The 10539-nt window shown below is 39.1% G+C and overlaps 1 protein-coding gene across 1 annotated transcript; it reads left to right on the forward strand.

Moving 5' to 3' along the window:
- Nucleotides 1-858: 858 nt before the first annotated feature.
- Nucleotides 859-5301, forward strand: cnpy3 (canopy FGF signaling regulator 3). Its single transcript, XM_079184489.1, has 6 exons — nucleotides 859-1074; nucleotides 2154-2280; nucleotides 2440-2536; nucleotides 3296-3418; nucleotides 3718-3835; nucleotides 3932-5301. Exons 1-6 carry the CDS (start codon nucleotides 969-971, stop codon nucleotides 4198-4200), a joined length of 840 nt encoding a protein of 279 aa, XP_079040615.1. The 5' UTR covers nucleotides 859-968; the 3' UTR covers nucleotides 4201-5301.
- The last annotated feature ends 5238 nt before the right edge of the window (nucleotides 5302-10539 follow it).

Raw genomic sequence — 10539 nt, forward strand, 5'->3', positions numbered from 1 at the left:
CAATTCAATATTACATAACCAGTAGTAAGATATTGTGCTTTAGGTTTGTGCATGGCTCCCTCTGTGGGATGAAATAAAAAACTACAAATCAACTGGTAACACTGAGGCCAAAGATAGTCACTAAAACAGGAGGAGTTACTCCCTAGCATTGGTGTTAATTCATGTGTGTTGTCCCACAATATGTACCTCTGAGATGTGGTACAGTAAAAAGTACAATATTTACCTCTGAGATGGAGTAAAAGTACAATATTTACTTCTGAGAATACCTCGAATATGTACCTAAGTTAAGTACTTCAGTAAATAAACAGAAATACATTCCACAACAGCCACTCACCCCCTTATGGAAGCCCATTCTCGGCAGCAAAATAAAATAAAAAATCCACCCAAAAAAATTAAATAAAATAAAATCCACCCAAAAAAAAATTATATATATATATCCACCCAGAAAAAAAGAAAAAAAGATTCAGTTTTTTCTTTTTTTTTGCATGTCGTATTTGTTCCGGAAAAAAGTAAAAAAAAAAAAAAAAAGATGTTTTTAATGTTTTTTTAATATATATATTATTTATTTTTTGGGTGGATATTTTATTTATTTTTTTATTTTTGGGTGGATTTTTTATTTTTTTTTGCTGCAGGAATGGGCTTCCATACCCCCTTCTATTAATTTTATATTCAAATAATATAACAGGTAAAATGAATGAGTTTTATTCATGGTCGGCACAGAGTGATACCTCTCTCATTTATTTCTGTCTTTGGCCCTCCTCTTCCTCTCATTGGTCCAGCTGCTGCCACTTCTACGGTTCTGATTGGCCCTCAGCTCAAAGCGGAAGTAGTCGCTTCTTCACTTCGCTGCAGCTGTGATGAACCAGGAAGAGGATGTAGAAACGGAGCAATAACGGTCCTTTTCAAGCCTTTTTTAACGTATAAACCGACTTTCATGAGTAGATAACGAGTCGGACAAAGCTGACGATATGATTTTGGCGGAGTATTTATCGTTTTTCTCCATAATTGCGTCGGTCGGAGCAGCTAAGACCGCAGGAGACGATGACTGGGTCTATCTCCCCAACAAATGTGAAGGTAAACCTGAACCAGGGTCCGAGGACCAGAATGAGGAATGAAGAAGATGTCAGTGTAGTTCATCCGTCCTCTGGCTCACATTCACTAAAACATGGAGGATGTTACCACAATAATCACTGTTTACACATGTCAACAACATCCTCTAAATAGCTTCTTCTTGAGACCTAATGGTATAAATATATAAATGTAAAAAATGCACAATATATATTATTCCATTACATTGTAGGCCTATATATTGTGCATTTTTTATATTTAATATTTTTTTCTCTTTTAATTTAATTTTATATATTGTGCATTTTTTATATTAAATATTTTTTACTCTTTTTATTTAATTGAATATATTGTGCATTGTTTTGTTTAATATTTTTTACCCTTTTAATTTAATTTAATATATTGTGCATTTTTTATATTTAATATTTTTTACTCTTTTAATTGAATTTTATATATTGTGCATTTTTTATATTTAATATTTTTTACTCTTTTTATTTAATTGAATATATTGTGCATTTTTTTGTTTAATATTTTTTACCCTTTTAATTTAATTTAATATATTGTGCATTTTTTATATTTAATATTTTTTACTCTTTTAATTTAATTGTATATACTGTGCATTTTTTTATAGTAAATATTTTTTACTCTTTATTTAATTGTATATATTGTGCATTGTTTTGTTTAATATTTTTTACCCTTTTAGTTTAATTGTATATATTGTGCATTTTTATACTTTTTTTTTATTGTCACAAAAAGCTGCCAATATTTGTTTTTAAACGTAATTACTTTTAATTTTAAAATGTAATTTGGTTATTAAAGAAGTGTGACCAAGAAACAAATTGAAGTCGCCATTTTACAATTAAAAATGACGTTTTAAAATAATTTTTAAACATATTTTGACATTTCTGTACAGTCATTTACTGATCTGATCTCATATATGTGTCAGAACGCTTAAATCAGCGGATAATACCAGCTTTACATCTCATGCTGGCTGCAGACTAAAACCTCCCTCAATGTTTAAGACAACTTTATAAATAAATAGTCATCTGTGTCGTTATTAACACTCTTCTCTCGTCTCCATCCTCCAGTGTGTAAGTTCGTCAGCATCGAGATGAAGTCGGCGTTCGACGAGACGGGGAAGACCAAAGAGGTGATCGGCAGGAACTACGGCTTCATCGACAGCAAGGGGGCGCCGCCCATCAAATACGTCAAGTCGTGAGTGTTTATGTTACAGTGTGACCGAGAGCGGGGTTTAGGCGTGAGTACGACGTGAGTACGGCGTGAGTGAGTACGGCGTGAGTACGACGTGAGTGAGTACGGCGTGAGTGAGTACGGCGTGAGTACGACGTGAGTCCGCTTTCTTTCTCTCCACAGAGACCTCCGATTCATCGAGGTTATAGAAAATGTGTGTCAGAGGCTGTTGACGTACAATCTGCACAAAGAGAGAAGTGGAAGTAACCGCTTTGCCAAGGTCAGTGTGTGTCTGTGTGTGTGTGTGTGTGTGTTTTTTACTGAGGTTCGTTGCTCTTATTTAACTTGTTGTGTAGCTGCAGTTTGATGAGTGTCGGGTCAAGCTGCATTTTAAGAAAGCTTGTTTCTAACATGTTAAAGCTTCTACTGTTATTTAAATATTAACATTGGATCAATGGGTCCATATCAGGTGGAAACCTCCGGTTCTGAAAAGTGAAGTCAAAGCTTCATTTGTTAAAGCTGCATTCTCTCTAATGTCCACCAGGGGGCGACTCCTCTGGTTGTATAGAAGTCTATGAGAAAATGACTCTACTTCTCTCTTGATTTATTACCTCAGTAAACATTGTAAACATGAGTTTATGGTCTCAATCTCTTACTTAAAGTCTGTTGCTCCCTGTAATGTTTCAGACGGACAAAAACATTTTGATCAGCAGAGTAAACACAACACAAAACCTTAATTTCCCATGATGCAGTTCACCTGCTTTCACCTTTCACCTGCTTTCAGCTTTTGTTGCACATTAAAACAAACATTTTATAAAAACATTTTTTACTACTTCTCAGCGTATTTAAAGCAGACGTGTCTCTGTGTAAATAACTTCGATCAAGATTTAAGTTAGCTTGGTGGCTAATTTAATGTCAACACTTGTATGTCACAGGCGAGCAGCTACTACAAAATAAAAGCCCTCCAGGTGCTGCCTGTAAATAGAAGCTTTTGTGAAGTTTGTGTCCTGTCTGACGGCTCCATCGTATCTGTCCGCAGGGCATGTCGGAGACCTTCTCCACGCTCCACGGTTTGGTGAACAAAGGCGTGAACGTGGTGATGGACATTCCCTTCGAGCTGTGGAACGAGACTTCAGCGGAAGTGGCCGACCTTAAAAAACAGGTGAGTTCAACATCACCGTTTTCACTGAAAGGGATTTTATTTATTTTATTTATTTTATTTATTTTATTTATTTTATTTATTTTATTTATTTTATTTATTTTTATTTTATTTTTATTTTTATTTTTATTTTTTTTTTTATTTTTTTTTTTTTTTTATTTATTTTATTTATTTTATTTATTTTATTTATTATTTTTATTTTATTTTAGTTTAGTTTAGTTTAGTTTATTTTATTTTAGTTTATTTTATTTTATTTTATTTTATTTTAGTTTATTTTAATTAAACTTGTGCTTGTGTGACAGTGCGACGTGATGATAGAGAAGTACGAGGACGTGATTGAGGACTGGTACAAAGGAAACCAGGAGGAGGATCTCACCACCTATCTGTGTGAGAAGCACGTCCTCAAAGGACAGGACAGAGGTAAACAAAACACAACTACAAGAGTCTCTTCTCTTCTTCTTTTACTTCACTTTCACCTCAACATCTTCTTCTTCTTTCCTTTATTTCCCCGTCCAGCCTGCCTGAACGAGGAGTGGTCCCCAAAGAAGAAGGGCGACCAGGCGGCCATCGCGGAGGACAAGAAGAAGAAAAAGAAGAAGAAGAAGAAGAAGGGAGGCGACGGCGGCGGCGGCGGCGGCTCGGAGGGGGAGAAGACCTCCAAGAAGAAGAAGACGAAGAAGAAGAAAAAGAGCAAAGCTCCGGTGGAGAGAGCCGACGGAGGGGCGTCGTCGGAAGAGGAGATCCAGCCACGGGTGCCTCTGTCTGGGCAGAAGACGGAGCTGTGACACCCCCCCCCCCCCGGTTCCCTCTTTTATTCAAAACTTAGTATTAAAATAAAGCAGTTTGCAGCTTGACAACTACAAGTCAAAGTATTGTTACACACGGTTTTTAATTGTTTCATTTCTGTTTATTTTTGTTTTTAAGGCTTACTTTTGTTGATCTTGGAGGAACTTAATACTTCACTTCAACATGGGGACGTTTTGCTACTTTTAAGCGTTTCTATGGCTTATTACGATGACATCATACTCTTTAAGATCTGGTTGATCTCATTGAGATCAGGTCGTAAACAGACAAACCTTTAGTTACAACCAGCTCGTTCATTTACTGCAAACGAATCAACAACAATCTGAGCAGTGGATTCATAGTTTAAGACATCTGTATTTCTCTGGTTTATATGATTATAAATTTAACTTTGGGGTTTTTTTTAGGACTGTTTTAATGTAAAGTCGTCACGTTGGGCTCCATTAAACCATTTTATCAACGACAGAATTTATCAATTTATTAGAAAAAAACATTAGTTGAATCATCAGTTGCAGAACGATATGAAAAAAAATCAAATCTCTCGATGTTTACGTCAAATACCTCGATTTGTGATAAATAATCCTGAGTGATGTGGAGATTATGACTAAGTACATATCAAACATCTAAGACGTAGTCTCATATCAGGATATTGATATTCTGCCTAGCAACTGGAGCTCTAAAAAGTAATCTGACTACTGAGATGCTCGTTTAGAGGATCGTTCCTTCTGATTCCTCTCTGAATGTAGATGAGCAGCTGATCTTTCATGCTGTGTCATAATGTGAATTTGTACGTTTGTACGTTTGTACTCATTTTATTTTAAAGTTTATGTTCATTCCATCTGAAAACTGAGACTTTTGAGTTAATTTGTTTGTTTTAGGCCCTTTGTGTTTCCTGAGCTGGTAAATACAAAACATAGAGATAATTGCTTTTCCTTATAATATTGTAATTTCTTTTTTATTATTATTATTAAGGCAAACACGATTTTTGAAATTTTGAAAATTTTTAGAAATGTGATCTTGAGGTCTCAGATTCAGTGAATTCCCTTTAAAGAGTAAATTCAACATGTGACACCTTTTTAAATGTCTTTCTGGTTCAGTGTTTTCTTTTTCCATTTATTATCTGTGTGCGTGTGTGTGTGCTGCACAACAGCTGCTATTTAAGGTGTGTGTGTGTGTGTGTGTGTGTGTGTGTGTGTGTGTGTGTTTTTACCGATTTTTATTGTGAAGTAAAATGCTGACTGTGTTGTATTGGAGCCGCTCTTTTGAACCCATGAGCAGACACAGCAGTGGATCAATAAACAGGTTTAATGACTATGTTCGGGTTTAAAGTGTCATTTAAAGTGTCAAGTTTCACATCATCTCCTCAAAGTAAGCTGGTCACAATAGTACTCACCCTCCCACTATCTCAGTGTATTGTAACAACTTTGTCAAAATATCATATTAACAATAAATCAACCTTATAGTTGTCTGTATAATGACCATGTTGGTGTAGTGTGTGTTTCAGACCACTAGAGGGAGGCAGAGCTCTACACGTCCTCAGTCAAAACAAAACTTTTAACTGTAGTTCTAGTTGTTACAGCAAAGAAATGTGTGTGTTGCATGATTTATAAGATGATGGTCCGCTGAGCGCAGACACGTCAAAGATCTCACCACCTCTGCTTCATAGGAGCAACACAGACTTTGTAGTTGTTTGGGCTCTTTTCGTTGTTTTTTTCTGTCTCGGTGTAGTCGTTTTGTCCTCTTTGTTGTCATTTTGTATCTCAATGTAGTCATATTGTGTCTCTGTCGGTGTTTTGTGTCTCTTTTTAGTCATTTTGAATGTCTTTTGCCCCTTTTCATAGTTTTTGGAGTTTCTTTTTGGTCTCTTTGCAACGAGGAACCTCGTTGTTCCTGCTAGATGATGAAGAAACAGGAACTTCTCTTCTTCTGGTTCCCTGCAGTACCTCCATCACACTGTAGGCGTCGCCCCGTCATCGAGTGTAATGGCAGTTCATGTCTCACCTTCTACTGAACTGACCGACACACAAATCCACTTAAGATGAGACAAGTGTGTGTGTGTGTGTGTGTGTGTGTGTGTGTGTGTGTGTGTGTGTGTGTGTGTGTGTGTGTGTGTGTGTGTGTGTGTGTGTGTGTGTGTGTGTTTCTGAAGGGAATTCAATCCATCAGCCTTTTTTTTTTCTCCTTTCAATAATCAAATCCACACACTTCTATATATGTGTGTGTGTGTGTGAGTGTGTCTGTATGTGTGTGTGTGTGTGTGTGTGTTTGTGTTTGTATGAGCACAAAAACAATATATGTTGTTTGTGTGTTTTGGTGTTGGATGTGTTTATTTGTTGAATAATTCACATTATGTGTTTATAGAAGACTCGGTGGCCTCAGAGCTCCAATAACACCGGACAAATATTGTGACACACACACACACACACACACACACACACTTTATCAGCCATTCTAGGGTTGACAGTTTATTTGGACATGGTGGACGGTGGAGATTGGATGTAGAGAGACCAAACGTGGACGAGCACACACACACACATTCATGTCACCTACGGAGAGCCTCCAGTGGCTTCATATGTCCCATATCTTCACCCTCTTTCCTAACCCTGTGAGGACACTGGGTTCACACACACACACACACACACACACACACACACACACACTGTGACAGGGTTGTGGATGGTGGTCGTTTGGTGATGGAGTTAGAGAGAAATGGTCGCCTCTAATCTGCAGAAAACGAAACAGGCGTTTCAATGGAAATATTGATTCTTCCTCCTATTTCAATCTTCATCAGGTATTATCTCTGTGTGTGTGTGTGTGTGGGGGTGTGTGTGTGTGTGTACTTTCTGTTTGTCTCTTACACGCCCTCTGAAATGATTTTCTGTCTCATGAAACAGTACACAATAACTAGTAAATTATACCATAAAATGCTACACACCTGCTGTCTGCGCACAGTGTGTGTGTGTGTGTGTGTGTGTGTGTGGGGGGGGGGGGGGGGGGGGGGGGGGGGGTATATAAATAAATATGTATCTTGACAAATTATGCAACTGAATAAATAAATAAAACCATAATCAATATGCATATATACGCTATAATCTACCTTCAAAGTATACACTGAACAGAGCTTGAAGGCATCGTGGTGCAGCCTCCGTTAGCATTAGCTGTGGTGCTGCTAACCAGCTGCTAACAGCTAACTCGCGCCCTCGCAGCCGCCTCATCATCATCATAATAATACTCTCTTCTGACTAAAGCTCTGTGTCGACCTCGTGTCTGGGATGTTGACTCCTTCACAGTGACTCACATCAACACGTTAGAGCCGCAGCAACACGACGTCAGCGCGCTCTCCGGCTTCTTCTGATGTGACCTGAACGTGACACGGAGACGGTGGAAGGTGATAGCAATGACAGTAGAGCGAGGGACAAAAAGAGGAGATTCCTAACCCCCTAACACCATCACACAGTCACATCTTCTGCGTTAACTGAAATCTATTTTCCTCTATTTTGTTTGTGTTTCCAGGTTAAACAACAGACTATTGTCCAAAACCTCACTGTGGAGCTCGAGTTTGACCTCCAGCATTCCTCTGAGAGGAGGAGGAGGCGGCAGAGGAGCGAGCAAAACACGGAGAGAAGATGAGACTAATATCCATCAGTTAGCCTCGGCGCTCCAATTCATCTTCGTTCTGCTCACAGCGGTGTGTTCGGGGAAGGTCAAAACCCTGGAAAATAGGCTACACACACCAGGCGTTTTGTCACCAGACACCCTTCACCTGCCTCCCGAACGCAAACTGGGACACGGCCGCCTTCCCAAAATACATCAGGCGGAGCGGAGCAGCGCCGCATTCGCTCTGCTTCTCACGCCGCTTCCTGTTTTGTCTTTAATTATAAGGAGCAGAAGACCTTTAGTGACATTTAGTCGGTTTCAAGTTCTGGAGAATCGTCGCTAATTATCTCGTGTCGGTCCGCATGTGGAGCGGATAGGGACGGGTACTCTGGTAGTACTCTGGTAGTACTCTGGTAGTATTCTGGTAGTACTCTGATCAGTAGTCTGATCAATACTACTGATCAGCTTTCATTGAAGATGTTGTGAGGGAAAAACAAGATAATTAATAAGGAAAGAATTGACTTTGCTTTGTTATTCTTTGATCTTTAAGATCAGAGTCACGGATCATATGAGCACAAAATAAAAAAGGGAATTAAATAGTTTTTAGACATCCCCGATGATGCCTTTTTGTTGCCGATACCAACCATTGATGATCCATGTTCACCGATACAGAACGGTTTTGTAGTTTTGTTTAGTTATAGCAGCTCGTCAGAGCCTGAACGCATCATAACGTAACTGAACGAAACCTCTTTTGACTCGGTCGTTAGCGGTGCTGCTAACGCTACTAGCTCTCCCATCCCTTTCAATTGATTGGTTGTTAACAATGTCACATGATCAGCGAACAGAAAGCGTGAACGCAGATGTCCTGATCTCATGCTTGACTGAATATCGCGCGATAACGATCGTCGGTTAAACCGTATTTCACACCGTGATGGTTATCGTTCTTATTATAAACCTCAGCGTGTTGCTCACGTGTTGTGATAAACTGTACTTGTGAGGCTTTTAATGCTTTTGATACGAGAGTTCTCAGCATCTACTGGAGTCAAATGTAGCCTGACTTTGGATCTCTTTCTTCTCTGCCGCGGCTAACAATGCTTCGCTAGTTAACCAGAAGTCTGCATTTAATCCACCGAGCTTTGGAGTTTTTTTTTTTTTTATGGTTTTCAAGCCTTCACCACTAGAGGGCAGTGTTTAGAGTCCATGCCAGCATCGATAGTTGTTTTTAATCAGTCCACCATTATTCACCACGAGATACTTATAATAGATCACAGAAGCAGCTCTTGGGCAGGTCTCCCTACATTTGACATAGAAATGGATTGTGAGTATATTGAAGACTTTTATTTTGGCGGTACTGGGCTTCCGTAGCTGTCGGCTCATCTCGGCCCCTCCAGCTCTGTGGAGACGACACAGCTACGACACTAATGGAGGATACATGACATTTGGAGCAGAAAGGTGTGACATGCAAGCCTTCACACTTACTGTCTCGCATGCATTTACATACCCGGACACACACACACACACACACACACACACACACTCCTCCAGGCCCTGCCATTAATAACAGCTGACCTTTGCACGTTTAGGCTGTGAAATGATAGTGAAGCAGACCTGAGGACGGCAGATCACACTCTCCTCCACGTCTCATCCCTCCATCATGTCCTCCTGCTGTCTATTCTAGCATCGTGGTCTCACAAGTCTGTTCCTCTTGTACAGTAAGAAAGAAAAACACAATATTAATAATAAGCTGTTTACATGATATGAAAATCATGGACATTCTGAATGAGCTGAATACAAGAAACAATGCTCCTAAAGCTCTCTCCTCCTTCCTTCTCCTCTCTCCTCTCTCCTTCTCTCATATTCTCAATAATAGTGGAACATATAAACATACTCATTGATAGTTTCAGCGAAAAGTAACAGTTAACGTCCCTTTTTCTCACCTTTCACAATAAAAGTTGGCAACGATGACAGCATAGACTCTTAAGGTGGACTGGGGCTTAAGGTGGACCAGCTAATCTACCTTAGTTGGTAAGTGGCTCCTTTGTGTTTTTGCTGAATAAAAACTCTTTTAACTGTTTAACATTAATTGATTAAAAGTATTGTCGGTTAAAACATTAACATCCCTGGTTCTTACCTTTCAAAATAAAAGCGCTAGACATATTCACTCAGCATTTCTCTAAAAATAAAATCAATCAAATATCTGACAGTAGATGAGCTTTTACCTCATTTTGGGTTTATACATTTTAAAGGAGTGCGTGTTTTAAGCTAAAACAGTTAAAAGTTTGAAGCGTATCTTATGATGGAGCCACTTGATGAAATCATCCCCAAATAATTAGACAATATGCTGAAAGTTATTGGTCCAAAGTCGACCGGCTCTCAACTTTTCTGCCTTTCAACTAAATTCAAAGAGGATTTTTTGGCACCAAAGTTTAAAAAGAACTCCGAGCGGCCAAACCTCAAAGTTTACTTTCTTCTTTTATTCTGGATGAAACGAACCGAAGCACGTTCCAGAATCAATCCTCCGTCACTTTGAGCCGCTTCCATCGCTTCCTTTTCCCTCCTCTCTCCTCCTCACTCCTCCTCACTCCCACTCTCTCTTCCTCTCTCCTTCTCACTTCTTCTCTCTCCTCCTCTCTCCTTTCTCCTCTCTCACTTTCTCTCTCCTCCCTCCTTCTCTCCCTCTCCTCTCTTCTCCCTTCTTCTTCCTCCTTCTCTCCTTGTCCCTTCTT

The sequence above is a fragment of the Pholis gunnellus genome (genome assembly GCF_910591455.1).
Source record: "Pholis gunnellus genome assembly, chromosome: 23".
NCBI classification, from domain to species: Eukaryota; Metazoa; Chordata; class Actinopteri; order Perciformes; family Pholidae; genus Pholis; species Pholis gunnellus.

What these genes read in the sequence shown, in the direction of transcription:
- cnpy3 (XM_079184489.1), top strand. Translation starts at nt 969, where the DNA reads ATGATTTTGGCGGAGTATTTATCGTTTTTCTCCATAATTGCGTCGGTC. An exon ending in GAAGTAACCGCTTTGCCAAG is followed by an intron (nt 2,537 to 3,295) that starts GTCAGTGTGTGT and finishes ATCTGTCCGCAG; the next exon opens with GGCATGTCGGAGACCTTCTC. An exon ending in TGGCCGACCTTAAAAAACAG is followed by an intron (nt 3,419 to 3,717) that starts GTGAGTTCAACA and finishes CTTGTGTGACAG; the next exon opens with TGCGACGTGATGATAGAGAA.